Source organism: Lutra lutra, chromosome 2 (genome assembly GCF_902655055.1).
Source record: "Lutra lutra chromosome 2, mLutLut1.2, whole genome shotgun sequence".
NCBI classification, from domain to species: domain Eukaryota; kingdom Metazoa; phylum Chordata; class Mammalia; order Carnivora; family Mustelidae; genus Lutra; species Lutra lutra.
Genome location: NC_062279.1, coordinates 113,072,994 through 113,094,885, shown reverse-complemented (window position 1 = coordinate 113,094,885; position 21,892 = coordinate 113,072,994). Strand labels below are relative to the sequence as shown.

General features: G+C 36.2%; 1 protein-coding gene across 19 annotated transcripts in view; it reads left to right on the top strand.

The window, feature by feature from the left end:
- CAMK2D (calcium/calmodulin dependent protein kinase II delta) overlaps positions 1-21,892 on the top strand; it is a 335,351-nt gene that overhangs the window by 252,525 nt on the left and 60,934 nt on the right. For all 19 annotated transcript variants that reach the window (XM_047718293.1, XM_047718289.1, XM_047718280.1 and 16 more), the window contains 2 exons: positions 3,908-4,010; positions 12,131-12,214. In XM_047718293.1, the coding sequence (XP_047574249.1) occupies positions 3,908-4,010; positions 12,131-12,214 (187 nt within the window). The remainder of the gene's footprint in view (positions 1-3,907; positions 4,011-12,130; positions 12,215-21,892) is intronic.

Genomic DNA, 21,892 nt, shown 5'->3' with positions numbered 1-21,892 from the left:
ACGGAATGCTTAACTTCGTGTTGAAATAATTGATACTGTCCAGTAGAGGAAAGAAATCTAAAAAGATCATTTCAATTCTTAAAAACAAGTATCTACAGAAATGAAAAGATTAAATAATATAGAATGATTAAACTAATAACTTTATGATATTCATTAAAAAGCTATAAAAAATAAAACATACATGATTTCACTACACATAAAAATTCCTAATATTTGAGTTTTGTTGGCTAGATAATCACATATGTGTACAGATCCTACCTCATTTAGAGACTGAAGGGTTTGAATTATTTTATCTCCTAAGTCATTTCCAGTCCTAAAAGTGATACCAGCAACCTGCCTAGGTACTTTGAGATACTTGGACAGATTCAAGAAAATCTCAAATCACAATGAAAGAAGTTGCTGTTGCTTCCATATGGAAGCACAGAACAAAACTTGCCAACAGTTGCTGCTCATTACAGCTGATATGCTATAAATGGTTGTTGACACTAAGACCAGATGTCATGGAAAATCCTGCATCATTAGGAAGCAATTGGGTGGGGAAGGAACCTGTGTGTGAGAACATCAATAGAATCTATTTAAAACCCAACCTAAAAAGTGATTGCATTATAGGAATTTAGAGATAATCTCAATATATAAAGATTAGCATAATAGATTGCATTAAATTTAGGAATATAGACATCCCCCAAGTTATGAACATTCGCTGCAAATAGGGTCCTTCACATTGACATGGCCAGCAGCACTGGAGTGTAACAGCTAATCACCAATGTGTATATTGCTCCATACAGAGGACAGAGCTCTGATGATAAAATCCAGTGAGATTTTATAATTTTGTATATACTGTTATGAGAAATATCCTTATAATGCTCATTTGAGAGATGAAAGAACTAATTAGCTCCAATAGTCTATGAGTTACCCATGTCCACGCAGTTAATAACAGTTAGTCCTAGGACATATACCTAGCTCTGCATCTTTTTTCTAGATCATCATGTTCCCCATTTCTCTCATGTTCAGCTATACATTGGAAGACCTGTGTTTCTGATTTCACCTTTCTCATTTGCTTTAGAAAATCAGATTGCTGAATAGTAGCAGATAATGGTGGTAGTCCTTTTAAGGAAGCAGCCACTAATTAGCTGAAAGAGTCTACCATTTCAGCTTTTGTGAATTACAGTCATAAATTATCTTCTTTTCTGTAGGTGTTCAGAATTTGAACTAACCTACTTGCCAGTGAACTTTTGTAGTACAACACGTATTTAAGTTGGATGCCATATAAATGTCAGAATGTGATAACAGGATTATTCAGATTTTGAATATATTCCAAAGAGTTGTATATAAATCACATTTGTATGCTATTTCTAATGTTTCATTGAAGCTGGCCATTAGAAGCAATCTTGTGATGAAATATTTTATAAAGTAATCCTTTAGTAAAGTCAGTAAGCACCTTTATTTTTCAGTTTGCATTCCATAATTCTGTATTTTAGGTTTGCTTAAAAGATACGTATAAACATGAAGCCATTTTAGTTCTATTAATTTTTAAATCTCCACAGTAACCTTGAAAGAGCCCTGCCTTTTCCTGTACATAACTGCAGCTGAACAGTCTTAATGGGTATAAGGTAAAACACTGGTCCAGATGGATTAATTATTTCCCTGGATGACTCACAAGGCCCTATAGCGAGGACTTCTAGGTCATCTCTAGGTATGAATATTTGCCCCAGTCATTCAGAGGCCATGTATGATAAAACTCTAAGGTGTTCCATTTCTTCTGAATTGGCAGATACTTGGTGTTTAAGGGCGTAATGCATATAGCGCTGCCCAGAACTTTTTGATCTAGTGGTAAGAATAAAAGCACATTAAATATTTTAAAAGTTTATTTACTGATGGAACTGACATTTGCTCAGCAAACTTCAGTACTACTTCATTAAAAGATCTGAAATGACTGTGATTTCTAAAGTAATTGAAACTCTTTCCTTGAATGAGTCTATGGTTGACAAATTAGGACAGATGTATCTTAGCAGAGATCTCTGACATCTCACTGCTTTTGAATGTAAATGTTACAAAGAATTAAACTATTGCTTACAGTTCGATATGGTTTTTCAAAGTCATTTATTTAATAAATTAATAGCTGGAAATCACTTTGTGATTAAATTAGAAAATGCATGAATGTAGTAGGCCATGAATTTTAGTTGTGAAAATAAAATGTCAAATATTAATAATGTGATATGGTTAGGTACTGTACTACATTAATAGATAACCAGAGTCCCCATTTTGGATGTTAGGTTTTTCACGAAAGGTTATTTCAGCATGGACATCTTTCATATTCTTGAGACATCTTCATCCCAGTGTCCAAATTAAATTATCATGTATTTAGTGTTGAGGTGATTTAAAAAGCCCTATCAGCCCTAAGAAATTACAAAGTTTTCCTTACAGTTACCTATTGTCATAATAGTGATGAATCTGATGGCAGTGAACAGCAATAGCCTGAAGAAGTCTGGTACTTGATTAAAACTTACTTGCCTACACTCTTATTTCTTATAGACTAAACCTAATTTTTTCAAGTTCTGGTTATGAGTCTTTGCTAATTTGCATGGCTGGCTTAATTAATAAATTAAATATTGGTTTAGGCTGTGTTTATACAAGGTCAAAACAGCCAACAGAATTGCCTAATTCAGTAAGAAAAAAGTAGCCATTTCATGGAAAAAAAAATTGAATTAGTTTGCCAACACATAAACAGAATCAATTTGAATGACCTGAATATTTAGATTTCCAGACAATTGTTTTGGCACTTGTAAACTCCATTGTTTCCCAGCTTCTTTCAGTCCGAGGCACACCTCTAAATTTGGTAGGTTTTAGCCCAAGGTAAGATGTTGAACTAATCTTCCAAATGTGGATGTACCAGTCCAGCTGTATGTTCATCCAGATACTTAGCTATGGTAGACTTCAGTGTATGTATTAACCAGCCTTCTTTCCTTCACTGTCTTCTCTCTTCAATTCCCAAAGTCCACAAAGGTGGTTGGGGGAAATTCAAGACTTTGCCCTCATGCCTATTTTCAAAGTTCCTATGTGTCTCGATGCCCTGGTTGGGAAACAGTGGTATAAACACAGCCTTATTCCAACACCGAGTTATCAGTCCTTGAGTAATGATTAATAGCCAAGAAAATGAAAATATATCTTTGTTATAGTATTTCATGGTACGAGAACAAATATATAAGGAATGCTTTGAATCACACTTTGTAGACATCTAAATTATGTTTTAAAAAACTGGCTTATAAGGGAAAAAAATGCTAACTCTAACATTTGGCAAATAGTATACTCTTTCTGCCTTTAAGAATAAACAGATTCTTAAAGACAGCAATTTAATATGTAATTCAGAATAAGACTCCAAAATTTGTACAGAAATTGTTTGGAAACATTGAGGAATCAAATGACTACATTTGGGTCCAAACTCTTGAAGTCAACTAGGATTTAATTTGCACAGTTTCATTTGCCAAATGTCTGTAGATTGGTCCAACTCTTGTTATCATTTTGCCAAGTTTCCTTCTGCTGAAAATGTCTGTACTCTATTAGGCTTCTAAGTCAATGTCCATGGCCAAGTCCGGACCTTAGCAGCCCTTGGAAGCATGTGAGCAGGTCAAGACAGGTGCTTCCATTCATTTGATCTCTCCCCAACTATATTCTCTTTTCTGCCTAGTATCTCTCTAGTACATTTATGCATCTGTCTGAAACCTGCACACATGATAATTTTTAAGCATTTTTCTAACCATATTTTCCCTGGGATTTAGGAATGACAGTCTCCGGGAGAGAGGACAGTGCATGACTTTTTTCCCCTCCTAATCTTACAAAATGTTGTTAGTTTTGAGTAGTCACTTAAAATAGGTTCTCACTTCTCTTTTTTTTTTCTTTCTAAATAAAGCCTGAGAATTTGCTTTTAGCTAGCAAATCCAAGGGAGCAGCTGTGAAACTGGCAGACTTTGGCTTAGCCATAGAAGTTCAAGGAGACCAGCAGGCGTGGTTTGGTGAGTAGGGCTTCTTTCTACTTTATGTTGCTCATTCTTTTCTGGCTCATCATAACCCACTTCCCAGCCAAAGTAAAACAGAAATATTCCTTCTAACAACAGCCTGACTTAAATGAAGACATTAGACCTTTATAAGCATTTCATTTTACTGACATCAGAAGGTATATAATCTAAAAATAATTTAAGAGAAAATATTAATAGGAGAGCAGTAATGTGTAGACTTCTTAAAACATGAGTGAGAAAATGGATCCTTGTACTAAGAATTAATAAGGAAGGTTTGCATTATTTTAACCCACTGAGCCACCCAGGCGCCCCGGGAGGTTTGCATTGTTAAAAGAGGACTTTTTGAGAGAAAATTGTTCACAGAGAACCTTACTTGATGCCAAAAACTGCTGTGTAAATAGTAGGGACTCGGGAAATACAGAATATTTCCACATACTTCGTAGTTAGCAAATTAAAGTTTAAAAATATTATAGCATATGTGTGTGTGTGTGTATGTTCATCTTAATTATCTTCTATTTCTTCACACTGCCAGTTTCTGCTGTAAAATTTTGATAATTTTGAAATTTCTTTTTGGTGAGATGTCTGTTTCTTTACAATTAAGAAAGAAATTAACTCTAAATTAGAGCATTTCTAACCAGGCTTGTGTTTTGTTTCAGTATTTATCCTGTTGGATTATTTTATTCACTGTTTCTTTTTTTATGCCTCTGTTTTTGCCATTTCCCAGTACTGACCCATTTTTTTTCATGTAATCTCCCAAAATATAACCTCTCCCCAAGCCTCTTTTTTTCTGACTTTCAGTGTATTGAGGTTAGATCATTTTTAAAATGCCCTTCACTTCTAATTGCTTTTCCTCTGAACAACAACAGCAAACAGCACTCAAGAAGTGCTTACTTTTTTCATTTTATATGCAAAGACTTTTTTTGTTTTCCTAAATCTAAGGTGTGAACAGGGCCCCCAGGGTTCATCATTATCTCTAATCTGTCCCAGCTAATTAGTGGGAGTGGGTGGCAAGGCAGCCTTTCTTCTGCAGGCAGCTTAATTTAGGACCTCATTTTTTGCTTCCCATCCTATTTCTGTAGTACCTGACTGTTACCCTTGTCCACGATTCCTCCTAAGCTTAATACCGCTGTTTACATTAAGTCTCTCCTCACCTACCAAATGAATTTACAGTCTTCAAACTTGGCATTTGGCTTGTCATATTTTGACATATGAATAAGCTTATTCCTCTTAAATGCAAACTGAAAGAAGGTAGGACCTAGAATAAGTACTGTAAATTGATTCAGAGGCATCTTTGTATACTGTATAAGGACACAGTTGACACAGATAAAGAATATATGGTAACTTGGAATTGAGGTCCAATAGAAAGTAGGAGGGCTGTCACAGAGGTGGGCAGAAAAATTAATGGGGATGCTTAAATTAAGCATGCCCCTCAAGATACTGAAACTTCTGTATCAGAAACTTCTGTTTCCCATGGAGTGTAAGAGCATTTAATAGGGCATGCAGGAAGGTGCCCTGGAGCATAAGAGAAAGGTGAAATTCTGTGTCTGGGGAACATTTTGGTGATTGGGGTAGTGCTTCTGCTTCCCTAGTGGGTGAATGAGAATTTGTTGACTAATGTGCAAGGAGATGAAGGCCAGACTGAGGGATCAGCACATGCAAAAATCTCCAAGGCATGAAACTACTGTTTCTATTTATGGAATAGCAAGAAGTTTGATAGAGCTAAAGCATAAAGTATACTGGGATGAGTGGTAGTTAATTAGGTGGGAAAGGATTTTATGTGCTTTTGAAGGATTTGGCTTTTATCCTGGAAGTTTCAAGAACCCAGTGAAAAATTTTCAGTAGGGAAGGACATAATGGCGTTTATGTTATATAATGATGTTGTAGGTAACAATGCAGAGGGTGGCTTAAGGATACTTACTCTGAAGGCAGGGGACCAGGTAGGCTAATACAGGAGTTCAAATTATGTATGATGACAGCTTGAACTAAGGAGTATGCAAGAGCAAGCAAATTCTAGATAATATACAGAACAGTCGGTGACTCTAAACTCTAAGGAAGTCTGTTTAGAGGAAATCAATGCTCCAGAGTTTGGACTCTAATCCCATCTAGTCCCATTTGCTTCACAAGACTCAGGGTATGAAGCAGGACACCAAAACAGAGACATAGGCTAGGGATGTAATTGCCAGAACTGGGTAGAAGGTGATGATAGGATATTAGGAACAAGACAAGACTCATTATCAGACCCAAGCTACAAATTAACATCAGTAACTTGGCTTAGTGCATAAAAGAGTGATGTAATTGACCACCTTAAATCTCCCTTGTTTTTGAGCTCTGTGTTTTATCTCCTGTGCTAGATCACAAGCTGCTTGATGGTAGGATTTTGTACAGTAGAAAAAAATTCTGGTTTTTGAATTAGAATACCCAAGCTTATGTCCTGGGTCTGATTCTTAATAATAATCATAATAATGATATTGGGCAAGTCACTTTAACTCTGTGAGGTCCATGTCTTCTTTGTAAGCAGTGATAATAAACATTTCGTTGCAAGGCTGTTACAAGTCCATAGGAATACGCCTGGGCTTTGAAAGGTGTTGAATAAGTTTTCAAAACCACCTAGGCATGAAACACAATGCCACAGTTCTCTGCCTCCTCAGTGAAAGTTGTTGTTCAAATCGATGAGTGAAAAACCAATTATCAAGTTAGTGAAAGCAATAGCATCCAAATGAAAGTACACAAATTTCAAATTGTGATCATTTATGTTTAAAAGTGATCTTATTCCAGAGAAAGAAAGACAGATTGGGAATAAAATCCCCATTTCTTCTTCAGTATGATACTATGACTGTTGTTTTTGCTAAGATACCTATTAGAATAACAACTTTTAAGAGGTGATTTTTAAAAAGTGCTCAACATCACTCAGCATCAGGGAAATACAAATCAAAACAACAATGAGATACTACCTCACACCAATCAGAATGGCTAATATTAACAAGTCAGGAAACCACAGATGTTGGAGAGGATGCGGAGAAAGGGGAACCCTCCTACACTGTTGGTGGGAATGCAAGCTGGTGCAACCACTCTGGAAAACAGCATGGAGTTTCCTCAAAAAGTTGAGAATAGAGCTACCCTACAACCCATCAGTTGCTCTACTGGGTATTTACCCTAAAGATACAAATGTAGTGGTCCGAAGGGACATGTGCACCCGAGTGTTTATAGCAGCAATGTCCACAATAGCCAAACTATGGAAATAACCTAGATGTCCATCAACAGAAGAATGGATAAAGAAGATGTGGTATATATATATATACAATGGAATACTATGCAGCCATCAAAAGAAATGAAATCTTGCCATTTGCCACGACATGGATAGAACTAGAGGGTATTATGCTGAGCGAAGTAAGTCAATCAGAGAAAGACAATTATCATATGATCTCTGTCATATGAGGAATTTGAGAAACAAGGTGGGCAGTTTGGGGGTAGGGAAGGAAAAAATGGAACAAGATGGGATCAGGAGGGAGACAAACCATAAGAGACCTTTAATCTCATAAAACAAACTGAGGGTTTCTGGGGAGGGGGAGTATGGAGAGGGTGGTTGGGTTATGGACATTGGGGAGGGTATGTGCTATGGTGAGTGCTGTGAAATATGTAAGCCTGACAATTCACAGACCTGTACCCCTAGGGCAAATAATACATTATATGTTAATAAAAACTAATTTTAAAAAAAGAGGTGGGGCACTTGAGTGGCTCAGTGGGTTAAAGCCTCTGCCTTCAGCTCAGGTCGCTCTGCTCAGCAGGGAGCCTGCTTCCTCCTCTCTCTCTGCCTGCCTCTCTGCCTACTTGTGATCTCTGTCTGTTAAATAAATAAATAAAATCTTTAAAAATAAAAAAATTTAAAAAAAATTTTAAAAAGAGGTGCATTTTAAGTCCCAAGAAAATTCCGCATTTCAAAAAATATAGAAAAAACATTGTTTATAAGCTTAAGAGAATGCACAAATTTTTTTAATTTTTTTTCTTTAGCTTATTTTCATGTTATTCTATGCAAGTGAATTCTCATGGTAACCAACTTGAGGAAAAGGAAGCATGTGATATACTATATATATTTTGGTTGTAGTACCAGACATATCATAGATTTTTAAAGTAAAAGCATGTTTTAGTATGAATGACTTGATATGATATTTATTCAATATTATCTACCATCATAGTCTCATGTATTTGATTATTTTTTATCTAAATTAAAGTTAGTTAACATATAATGTATTACTTGTTTCAAAGGTAGAATGTGGTGATTCATCAGTTGCATGTAAAACCCAGTGCTCATTACATCACATTCCCTCTTTAATGCCCATCATCTGTGACTGATTAATTTTGTCTTTTAAAATGTATTATCAGTGATGGGGAGGCAAACCGTTTTATTTTTATAAACTAAATTTAATGTTAAGAGCAGAACTCTTTCATTATATGTAATGCCAGAATTTCAGGCTTTTGCTCAATTTTATTTCATTTTATTTTAATTTATTTATTTTAAAGATTTTATTTATTCAACAGAGAGAGAGATCACAAGTAGGCAGAGAGGCAGACAGAGACGGGGGGGGGGGGGGGGGGGGGGGGGGGAGCAGGCTCCCTGCTAAGCAGAAAGTCTGATGCGGGGCTCAATCCCAGGACCCTGAGATTATGACCTGAGCCAGTTTTATTTCAATACATATAAGAGGTCTACTACAAATGAGAAAAATAAAACTACACAAGGCTTATAGCAGCTATTTATTGTTTTTTTTTCTCATTTTTAAGCCTAAATCTTTCTTTTTCTCATGATAATTTCTTTTGTCTTCCTAGCACTGATCTATTTGATTACTAGCCAGAAATGCTAGGAGTAACACCCTGTGTCACTACACTTGTTAAGATGGCTAGAAAATTGACCAAAGAGAAATATCCAAATACAGCCCATTTTTCCTGTGGGATTAGAAGTGGTGTTTGCAGTATATTTCTAGTTCTTTGTTGCTACTAGGAAAAAAGGTAACTACCACCATCTTCCTTTATGGAATAATTGTTTTGCTTGATTACTATTATGTCTCTTTTTAAAGTTTGAGTTTTCTTAAGGCAGTGGATACATTTCCAACAGTAAGTATGTTTTTTGTGTTTGGTCTGCTCTGATATTCCTATTGGTTTTTCAGAGTGAGAAACACATTATCTGTAAAGAAGGTAAGCTCTCATTAATTTCCCTGTTAATAGCATTTATCATGATAAATGAGATTCTTATGAGTTTAATCTCCTGCTAGAAAAGACTTTCTCTGTCTTACCCTCAGTATTTTGGTGTTCGTGAGAACACATTGTACGGTACACAGTTCATTAATGTTTATCCATTTAGAGTATACCTCAGTACTCTTAGGAGTAAGGACCCCACTGACTGTTCAAATGATAATTACATTAAATAAGAATGAACATTGTGGTGTTCTGTTAGCATTTTAGTCTCCAGAGAAGGTTTGTAATAATTTAAGTTTAAAATTATCTTTTCATTTCTTAGTCACACAGTGGCTTCTTTTCTCTCTAGATGAAATATCATTAACATCCCCCCCCCAGCCAGGAAATGTATTCTACTAAGATATTTAAGACGTATATTAAGGTTTACTAATTCTAGAAAGGAGATTATAGATTGTATATGAAAAGGTGGTAAAAATTCAGAGTAAGGAAGGACCACTGAGAATTGTAGTTAGTTAAGGAGATCTCTAAATGGAAATAATTTAGAGCCCACTCTGTTGAAGAAAAGGTAGAGATAGAAATTGAGGCTTCAAGGAACAGAAAAAGTAACATCAAGTGCAAGAATGAACAGTCTGTTTTCAAGAGACCTTAAATAGATTAATCAGGTCAAATTCTCAGGACTAGAAAGAAATCATGCTGAATGACTGAAGGGGAAACCAGGAAATAAAGGGTCTTAAAGTGTAGGCTAGAAACATGGTCTTTAATCTGGAGTTTGGCATTGGTGTCTCATTGAGTTCCTTTGTCGGTGTCTCATTGAGTTCCTTTGTCTGTGTCTCAACCTGGGAGGAGTTGGAAAGGGACTGTTGGAATGAGGGCAGGTGTGGCATACCAGTAGCTATTTAGAACTCTCATGCCCATCCTTATCTTGGAATTAGCTGACTTCACATCACTCCTTGATGTCATCCTCAAAGTTTAGGTAATAGAACCACCATGATTATTAGGAATTCTTTCACCTCACAACTGTCAAGTAAATGCTTCCTTTAAGTAAGGTTTGAGAATAGGGGTAGATCCACTATGGTCCATGTGAAGCTTTAAACTACAATACAGGCATCTTTTCTTGGGGTCCCTTCTTACTGTCCACTCCATCTTCCGCTATAACAAAGGAAAGGAATAGTAATAAAGGGGCCTAGGGGTTAAAATCCACAATCCTTTGTCTTACTTTCCAAGGTAATTTTGTTCAGAGGAATAACCATGCTATTTTTTCTTTCTATCTATCTATCTATATATATATACACATACATATTTTTATATCTGTCTGCACATTGTACTTAATAAGTTTGAAAATGGGAAGAAAAGGCTCCTTTCTTGGGCACTTTGAATCCCAGTAAATATAAAATGAGCTTCTTCAGTGATTTGTGGTCGGAGGAATTCCTGATTACATATCCTTGTAAAGAAATGTTTCCAGGTTTTAGGTGTGCTTTTAAATAAAACTTCCAGGTGGTTATTTCGGGTCCTTTTAAAAGTACCTATTTTTATTTGAAAGCTATTATTTTCAGAAATAAGGAAAATGTCACTCTAGGTTCTAGCTCTAAATTGATTGTTATTTAAGCATACCTTATTGGAATTTATACTGATTTATATAATAATGAAACTTTATTTTGCCATCTAATTTCTCCTACCACATCTCTCTCTCTAAATTCTAGTTGGTACTTGTTCAGTAGTGATTCATCCAGATGTTCCTGAGTCTTCTCTTTAGTTGACAGTGATAATAAGTACACACTATTTATTAGTACAAAGAGATCTCTTTGATATATTTAGGACTTATTTCTTCTTCTGGTGAATTCTTCGGTTATTCTCAGCCCCATCCCCACCACATAGACTACCTGACTTTCAAAAATACTTACTTAGGATCTTTTTGGTTCTTTTGTTTTGTAGGTGAATGCTTCTCATAAAAAATTATGTCGGTATCATGAAAACTATCATCTCTTGCAGAGTTCTAATCCTGTCTTCAAATTTCTCCCTATTTCTTGTCAGGTATAAGGGAGGAAGGACTTTTTCTCTCCCCTCTTAGGTCTGTGGCTCAGGGTTGTGAGTCTAACTGACAAAAGACTGATGAACAGGAGAAAAGCATACAATTTTTTTGATGTTAATATTTTAACTTTTACGTACACACAGAGGCCTTTCTAGAAAATAAAGGAAGACCTTAAAGAAAGGCCGGACCAAGGGACATATATCCCATTTTAATGAAGTGATAAATTGTGGAGATTTGATAAGACTAAGGAAAAAGGGGTTTTGACTCGGGATATTAAATTGTGGGGGAAATAATGAGGAAACACATAGGGAAACTAATGGAAGATCAAGGTTATTTTAGTAAGGTTGGTTAGTACATATCCATCTTGGCACCAACTCCCATCCCAGGAATGTTCTCCTCTTCCTGTACAGGGAGGGCACCTTTCCACAAGAAATCCATGCCCTACTTTTAGGTAGAAAGGAGATTAAAAAGCCTGTCATACATCTACTGATTCTCAGTTGACTTCAGCTAAAAATAATCAGTATACCACGGTGGCGTATTTTGGGGTGGTGTGTTCTGATCCCCTTCACAGGTTTAGTTTCAAATCTTGCATAAATAAGTGAGAATAAGAACTGCTAACCAAATAGACTTAAGTATACATGCTGACTATATAGCACAAATATAGAGTAGCCTTCCCCTTATCTGGGGAAAAAATGCATTTTTTTTCCCTAATAAGCTACAAAGCAGATTAGTGTTGATACTGCTATAGAGAGAAACTATTGTATATTATTTTAGGCCTCATTTTATTTTGGCAAACAAATCATCCTATTTAAAAGTCTCAAAAATGTTTTCTTCCTTAGTTTCCCGTTTCACATTGGTTTTGTCCAGTCAGCTTTGACTCATTAACTTCCGTTTTCCCTAGGTTTTGCTGGCACACCTGGATATCTTTCTCCAGAAGTTTTACGTAAAGATCCTTATGGAAAGCCAGTGGATATGTGGGCATGCGGTAAGGAATCATATTTGCGTGCAAATTTTGCAATAACCAGTATAGTTGCAAAGAGTATTTTTCAAATATGAAGTTAATGCTCTCTTGTGACCAACTTAGAGCAGTAGTACTCAAACCTCAGCCTACAACAAGTCACAGTGGAGGGCTGGCTAAAGCACAGATTACTACTTTGGACTGAGTAGGTCTAGGGTAGGAGCATCTGTGTTTTTTCTCAAGTTCCCAAACAATATTAGTGCTTCCAGGGTGAGGGAGCACTTTGAGACCAGGGACACAGAGCATCCCCAGGGGCGGCTGTGCATTTACACTGCCGTTGTCCCACCTCATTCAAGCAGCCCTTACCACAAATGCTATGTTTGCACCACATGTTTGGCAGGAAGTAAGAGAAAAAAGTGGATCTTGGAAAAGAATGACACTGGTCTGTCCTTTGGACTGAACTCTGATTTAGGCCTTTAGCAACCAACTCCAATCAAATAAGTATCCTGTGCAGGTTCCAAGACATAATAATGTGGAGGATTCCCACCACAGTTTTTCAACGAAATTTCTGTGGGTTAACATATACGGCAAATAGGTGAAAAACTGAAATAAAAGGGATACTATAGGATGCTCTGAAAGACTTTTCAACTGGGACTATTGACACAAACTAGTCCTCTAGGTTCCTGACACTGTATCATCACTATAAGTCTGTAAATAGTTTTGGTTTTAATGTGCTGCAGAGAGACCTTGTTGCCTTTGGTGTCTGTCAGTAAGCCTGCAATGAGTTGGTTTCACAAAGAAAAAGAAAGAAAAGAAAAGACTTTGATTCTGAAAGTAACTTTTTAGATTTGGTTTTACTGAAAAAATAATAATAAATTCATTACCTCGACTTCGTAGTAATGGGTTATCCCTAACCTATATCTAACCACCCTGTATTTCTTGTCAGCTTTATCTTATTAGCAATCTTAAACTGGATGCATGTTGGGCCTCTAGGCTTACCTCCGTGCCTAGGAAAGCAGTTATGGGAGGAGTCACAACACCTGCTTTCAAGTCTTTGCTTTACACCTACAAACCTTATCTCTAGTATCTTAGAGTTGGTTTCTTCACTTGTAAAACAGGAAAATATTACCCTCATAGGGATTGATTGTATGGGGTTCAAACAAAGACATTTTGTAGTTTGTAAAGAAATTTAAAATGCCAACAGCTATTACTCTAAAAGTTTGGATAAATTAAAGGGTAAGGTTGTAGGTGTGCCCCAAGCTCTGACTTCCTCTTCCCTATCTGAGATCTTCTAAGCATGAACTCTATGCCTTTGAGTTAGAGCACTGTCACAGAATGTCCTTGCTCCAATCTAAATGCTAATGGCAAATAACTCACATGTTTCACTTGCAACAGATCAGATCTCATCACAGATCTGTCTTTGCTGATGAATCTGAAAAGCAGCAAAGAGCATGCTGAGAGGCGGGCAGACACAGATGGGTTTTCCAGAGGATACATACAGCTGAGGGCAGTGTAGCTGGTGTGCTGTGCTTAGACCCTGAATACTAGTGGGTTCGTGTGGTAGAGACTGGTCAGTAGCTGAGGCAGGCCACTCAAGAGGCTTTCCTTGCTGCCTTCATCAAAGGTCACCTCTAGCCTCCTCCTATCTCCCTTTTTCTTCATCCCTTCTTCTTTTCCTCTTTCTCCTCCTCCTGCCCACCTGCTTCAGGGGCAGGAGGTGGTATGTGCAGGGGTTGAGAACCCTCACCCAGCTCTTCAGTGCTCTTGCTGTAGGACCTGGCACCAATTTTAAGTAGGCCTGGTATCTCAGCTTCCTTGTGGGAAATGGAAAGTAAGAAAGTATTTCTTTAAAAATGAAGTTCCTAGATAACTGATATGTAGCCATGTGAGAGATACACATTTTATTAGATGATCCAGCATTATTGTTTGGATCATCAGTTGAATATTAGAACTTGACTTGGTTACCTGAATACCAACTGTCTGCCTCTCTCATTGCTTTCTTTTCGTGTCAGTTCTTCTCTTGCATGCCTTTGATTCTCCAAATGTGTTATTGTGGACCAGTTTCACAGCTCCTGAATCATATTTCATTCATTCAGATACTCCAAATAAACCATTCATTTAATTCTTTCATTAGAAACATTTTTTCATAATATATCAATTTTATTCGTACTGAAGAATAACAGATTATTTAAAAGAAACCCTCCAAAACTGGTATTTTATATTAGGGTTTCTTCTGTGGAGCAGAATCAGTTATATATACATATAAAAATGTCCAGCCCCTGCATGGGCTTTCTGCTTTAGTGGGTCTGAGCTGAGTACAGGCAGTTGCATTTTTAAAAACTGACATATCATCAGAGTTTCAGCTCACTGCCTTAGACTCATTAAACACACTATGCTCAATTTTGTATTACTTTGGTAAATTTGAGTATATTTGGCTTTTGGATTTTTTGTTTGAGTGCATTGTTTGTATAGCTAACATTTTAAAATAATGGTATATTTTATAATAGGATTTCACATCTGTAAAATGTGAGGTAACTTATAGGGTAGAAGCTCTAACTCTCTTGGCTGGAAGAGGGAAAAAAGATGGGCAAAGAGTTTCTTCCCTCCTTATTGTCTAAGCTGTAGAACATTCTTAAGAACTGTGAGGAAATAGTACATAGCACATGTATATCCGCAGGCACATGTGCAAACACATACAGGTCTCATGATGACTCTAGAAACTTAGAGCCATAAGGCATCTCCCAGATTTCAACCTCAGTTTTGCCATGGGAAGAGCCACCTTTCACTTTGCTAAGTTCTTTTTTTTTCCCCAAAAATTTTATTTATTTATTTCAGAGAGAGAGAGGGAAAGAGACAGAGAGCAGGGATAGAGGCAGATGGAGAGGGAGAATCTCAAGCAGACTCTGCATTGAGCCTGATGTGGGGCTCACAACCCTGAGATCATGACCGGAACCAAAGCCAAGAGTTGGATGCTTAACTGACAGCCACTCAGAATCCCCTCACTTTGCTCAGTTCTATTCTTACCTTTGCTTTCTTCCCAAAATTTTCTACAAATAGCCAACTCCCTTTGTGACAAACCATGCTCCATTTAGAGTATATATTTCCTAACAGTTCTCATTTTCCTTAGAGATTGTGACTTTTTAAAAATTGTGTGCCTTGAAATGCATTTGGGATCACACAGGTAACTACAGAAATGCCTTAGATATTCCAGTATCACATATTTGGGGGAAATGGTCTGCCTTCCACGAACATCATAATAGAGTCTTCTACTTTTTGTTACATTCCTGGATCCCTGCAGTGGGTTTGGAATATTGTTTTACCATTTTATTGTATTTACATTAAATTCTCTTTATTTCTAAGACAATCCACCCTTCTTCACAGAACCACCAAGGTAATGTACACATCATTAGATTGTTTTAAGTAATGGCACATCTTGAGAGAAACTTTTGGCCATTCATCAGCACCGGCTCTTGCCTACTGAATACTTCTTTTCAAGTCTAGACATTGGGTAGTGTGATAGGAAATGACAATGCCCAGATAACAAAAGAAATACAGAATAAGACACTTAGCAGAATGGCAGCTCATCTTCTGTGAATTAAGCTGTGAACGCTCACCACAGCAGATTGTCTTTTTAGCAGTTGACATAGAGCAGAGTGAAGCACACTGTTGGTATAATGGCTAAAAGAAGTCTGTACATTATCTTTATTAGAAATATGCAAATATTGGTACCTAAGAAATTCCAAATACTTTAGCAGCATTACCTTGCTTTTGAGACCTCACATGGAATGTAATCTGACCTTTACTCAGTCTTTGAAAGCAACTAGGCCAAATAATAGACATTGATGAAGCAAGAACATATCTGTGTGTTGTACAATTAACAACAGTAAATTGATTTTGATGGCTTTCTTGCATATATAGCTGTTTCCATTATTCCCCAGTGGAATGAGCAAATGTTCTTTATAGATGTCACTGAATCACTGGATTTTAACAAAACTTTCTTCTACACCTTAGCTCAAAAAATAATAAATGTAAGCCCACATAAACATAGCCAACACACACACACACACACACACACACACACACTCACCTTTGTCTTAACTATGTCTCTCTCTGAATTAGATATCACTCAGAACAGTTATGAGTGATAATGAATTAGTAACTATCACAGAACGATCATGACTTTTCATGAATCTTAAATAAGATTCTCTATGGTGATGCCAAAGAATTTCGATTTGATCAGGCTTGCTAGGTAATCCTCATGCACACCAACGTTGAACAGCATTACCCTAACTAGTTGCAGATTTCTTCAGGGCAGCATATTTTAGGATTCTTGCACAATATAGCAGAGGTAGCGAACAGATGATTTACAGATAGGTTGGCAAGACTAGTGGGCCTTTCACTTTGGGAAGTGTTGACATTTATTATTTATATTTATAATTTATTATCAGGAGATTTTTTGTAAAACTACCAGTTTCTGGCTTCTCTAAAGTAATCAAAAGAACTAATAACAAAGTGCTTTTGTCCTTAAATAGCAGCTATACCTGTCAGATAATACACACGTGCTCTCCCCTGGTTACCAGTGCCCCTGACCCCCATACACAGTGCAGGCTCAGGCATTCATTTCTGTCTGATGCTGAAAGAAATGTCAGTTTGCCACCCCTATTAAATGGCATAGTTTCCATCATCTGGAAAATAACTTTCTATCTTACTGACATTGGTCGTCTAGATCTTTCTTCTACTGATCATTGGCCCTGTAGATCAGAGTTAATTAAACATTTCCTATTTGAATTGTATGATTTTTTTTGCATAAGGTATTGCACTATAAAAGAGACCCATACCTATTCCTCATATAGTTAATTATGCATTTCCAAACTCCACTCATAGTATGCCCTTTATTGACTGAGAGCATTAAGTGCGTGTCTTGTTAGATTGTTCCATTAACTTCCCACGGAACTCTGAGTTTCTCAACATTGCTTCTTTCTTTCTCCTTTCATCAGAGCAGTCATTAGAATGCTTTAATCATTAATGTGATTATAAGTTTAATCATGTTTCTAACTTTTATTAAAATCATTTGTGAATGTTCTTGATAATGTAATCTTTCTACCTAATCAGTAATCAGTGCTTCTCACCTCTTATTAATCAAGTATCTCTAGCATCACCCAAGCACAAATATGCATATATGACAGTTAAAACTAATTTTAACTTCCATTTTTAAATGTTACATGAAGCTGACTATGTCAAAATAGTTTTTTAAACTTTTTGTTTTGGAAATTTTGAAGCATACAAAAGTTGATAGAATAATATAATGAACTGATGGCTATCTTATCTCATCTATACCATCCTATTCATTCCTCATCCCCCAGATTATTTTAGTCAAATCCAAACATAATATCAATACATCTATACACACTGTAATGTTTACCTCTAAAGGAGTTTTTTTAAAAGACTGACAATGATAGCAACACTTCAAAATTTAATATAATAACTACTTAAAACCTTCAAATATCTTCTAGTGGAGGGGGGGATTTGCTCTCTTATCCCTTAGTTTTGTTATTATTTTCGTCTCTTAGGTCTCTTTTAATTTGTAGTTCCTGCTTCTCTCTCTCTCCCCCTCTCCTTACTTTCCTTCCTATTTCTGTTTGTTGAAAAAACCTGCAGTTCCCACAGAGCACTCCTATAGAGTACCTGATATTGGCCTCTACATAATGTTTGCCACTATAAGCAACCAGGATTCCTTGTAGAAGTGGCTTATTGCGAGGATGGATCAGGAGCACAAGTATATACAGGTGTACCTTGTTACAACAAAGAAAACTGTTAAAAGCCACAGCCTTTTTTTTTTCCTGGCAAGAACATTTCAGGAACGATATAACCTCCAAAGGTTGGATGTTTCTCATGATGTTAGTGACCTTTGATGATGTCTACCTAGATATTAACAGGACTCAGGACCCAACTTGAAGAGGTTTCTTCTGGCTAATGATGGGACAATTAGAGCATAAATGAGAAAAATAACAGTAATGGATTAAAACACATCAAATGAATTTAAATCTCTGCATTCATGATGATAATCAAAATACAATAGCAATCTTAACCTTTGGATTAGGGGATTAGTTAATGAGGAAGCAATGTGTCATTTTGAAAACTGATTAGCAAAAGGGAAAAAAAAATCTGTTACTCTACCTTTCCTGTATGACCTGTAAGACAGGATAATGAATTAATTGATAAGTTGTTCTCAGACTAAAGAAGGTATAATAGAATTACAATATCATTATTTTGCAACCCCTAATGAACTACTAGGTAGCGATCATCAAAGGCACTAATGTCATGAGAAACATCCAACCTTTAGAGGTTACATCATCATCCCTGAAGTGTTCTTGCAAAAATAAATAAATAAATAAATAAAAGTGAAGATTTTGATTGACTTTTAAAATTTTACTGCCTTAGTTATAGGGAAATTTTAAAAAGGGTGTTTTTTTTTTTACATTTTTTTCTCTGACCTAGGAGAAAAAGATAAATTTTAGAGTTATAAATTAAAAGGTAAAATATTAAATTAAATAAAATTAAAAGGTAAAATATAAATTAAAAGGTTAAAAAAAGGTAAAATATTAGAGTTATAAATTTTAAAAAATGTAAATTGCTTTCTAATGGGGCAAAGATGCTCAGACAATAAAAACTTTAAAATAATCAAGTTAAAGTACCTAGCTAAAGGAAAAAGTGGCTGCAGGAAACATTTAAGGCAGGACCAAATTGAAACCTTACCAGTAAGAGTCAAGGCCTCTCAATTAAACACAAACAATTTAAAATTTAAAATAACCATTCCTGTTAAATTTCATAGATGAAGAAAAAGTAGCTGCAAGGAACCTTTAAGACATAATTTTGTCAAGCCTACTTGTGGCTGAAACAGTTAAATCACACAAACTCTCATACTCCATTTCCTCATCTGTAAAATGGGGACAATAACATTATCTACCACACATCATTGTACATGGAGTAAATGAGGTAATGCACTAAAGCACATGTAGCTGCCAAGAAAAATGTTACCTACAATAAAACTTACTATTATAGCATGACTCTCGTATTATTCTAAACTTTCAGTAAACAGGACTCCAAAAGTATATAATTCAGGAAGACCTAAGACTCCAATCTAATGATAAATCAAAGTAAGCTTACAAAATAATGTTTATTTAAATAGGCACTGAAATTAAACATCAGTCTACTTAATAATACCTGTGTAGTTTTTGTCTTAAAGCTTCTGGCTCATTTTAAAATCTTCTCTATTTGTATAATTATTTTAGTAAAAGTAGATTTTTTTTTTTTGGCAGAAACTCCTCAATCAAACAATTAAATTATGGGCATTTATCTGTGTAGTGGCTGACAGTTCTTGAGGAACCAGTCATCAGTGGGCCTTCCCCTTCACAGAGATGGACTGTATCAAGTGTTGGCCAGCAGGGCTGTAGACGTAACACACAAGGACAAAGCCTCAGAGGCAGGCCACGCTTGCAACCCAGCCTAGGACCAGAATGCTAAATGACTCCAATGGCAGTCTGTTTTATAATTACATAACAGCATACCTCAGATGTTTATTAGAACAATGTCTAATTAAAAATTAGTGTAGGCTAGTAGTAGGACAAATCAACTAAACTAAGAGCTGGTTCTTTGAAAGAATTAATAAGATTGATAAACTCCTGGCCAGACTTATCAAAAAGAAAAGAGAAAGGACCCAAATAAATAAAATCATGAATGAAAGAGGAGAGATCACAACCAACACCAAAGAAATATAATTATGAGAACATATTATGAGCAACTATACACCAGCAAATTTGAAAATCTGGAAGAAATGGATGCATTCCTAGAGACAGATAAACTACCAAAACTGAACCAGGAAGAAATAGAAAACCTGAACAGACCCATAACCAGTAAGGCGATTGAAGCAGTCATCAAAAATCTCCCAACAAACAAGAGCCCAGGGCCAGATGGCTTCCCAGGGGAATTCTACCAAGCATTTAAAGAATTAATTCCTATTCTCCTGAAACTGTTCCAAAAAATAGAAATGGAAGGAAAACTTCCAAACTCATTTTATGAGGACAGCATCACCTTGATCCCAAAACAAGACAAAGACCCCATCAAAAAGTAGAATTACAGACCAATATCCTTGATGAACACAGATGTGAAAATTCTCACCAAAATACTAGCCAGTAGGATCCAACAGTACATAAAAAGGATTATTCACCACAACCAAGTGGGATTTATTCCAGGGCTGCAAGGTTGGTTCAACATCCACAAATCAATCAATGTGATACAACACATTAATAAAAGAAAGAACAAGAACCATATGATACTCTCAATAGATGCTGAAAAAACATTTGACAAAGTACAGCATCCTTTCCTGATCAAAACTCTTCAAAGTGTAGGGATAGAGGGTACATACCTCAATGTCATCAAAGCCATCCATGAAAAACCCATTGCGAATATCATTCTCAATGGAGAAAAACTGAGAGCTTTTCCGCTAAGGTCAGGAACACGGCTGGGATGTCCATTATCACTACTGCTATTCAACATAGTACTAGAAGGCCTAGCCTCAGCAATCAGACAACAAAAAGAAATTAAAGGCATCCAAAGCAGCAAAGAAGAAGTCAAAACTATCACTCTTTGCAGATGATAGGATACTTTATTTGGAAAAGCCAAAAGACTCCACTCCAAAACTGCTAGAACTTGTACAGGAATTCATTAAACTGTCAGGATATAAAATCAATGCACAGAAATCAGTTAAATTTCTATACACCAACAATAAGACAGAAGAAAGAGAAATTAAGGAGTCAGTCCCATTTACAATTGCACCCAAAACCATAAGACACCAAGGAATAAACCTAACCAAAGAGGCAAAGAATCTGAACTCAGAAAACTATAAAGTACTCATGAAAGAAATTGAGGAAGACACAAAGAAATGGAAAAATGTTCCATGCTCATGGATTGGAAGAAGAAATAATTGTGAAAATGTCTATGCTACCGAAAGCAATCTACATGTTTAATGCAATCCCTATCAAAATTTTTTTTCAAAGAAATGGAACAAATAATCCTAAAATTTATATGGAACCAGAAAAGACCTCGAATAGCCAGAGGAATGTTGAAAAGGAAAGCCAAAGTTGGTAGCGTCACAATTCCAGACTTCAAGCTCTATTACAAAGCTGTCATCATCAAGACAGTATGGTACTGGCACAAAAACAGACACAAAGATCGATGGAACAGAATAGAGAGCCCACTAATAGACCCTCAGCTCTTTGACAAAGCAGGAAAGAATGTCCAATGGAAAAAAGACAGCTTCTTCAACAAATGGTATTGGGAAAACTGGACAGCCACATGTAGAAAAATGAAACTGGACCGTTTCCTTACACCACACACAAAAATAGAATAAAAAATGGATGAAGGAACTCAATGTGAAAAAGGAATCCATCAAAATCCTTGAGGAGAACACAGGTAGCAACCTCTTCTACCTTAGCTGCAGCAACTTCTTCCTAGACACCTCACCAAAGGCAAGGGAAGCAAGGGCAAAAATGAACTATTGGGACTTCATCAAGATCAAAAGCTTTTGCATAGCAAAGGAAACAGTCAACAAATCCAAAAGACAACTGACAGAATGGGAGAAGATATTTGCAAACAACATACCAAATAAAGGGCTAATATCCAACATCTATAAAGAACTTATCAAAC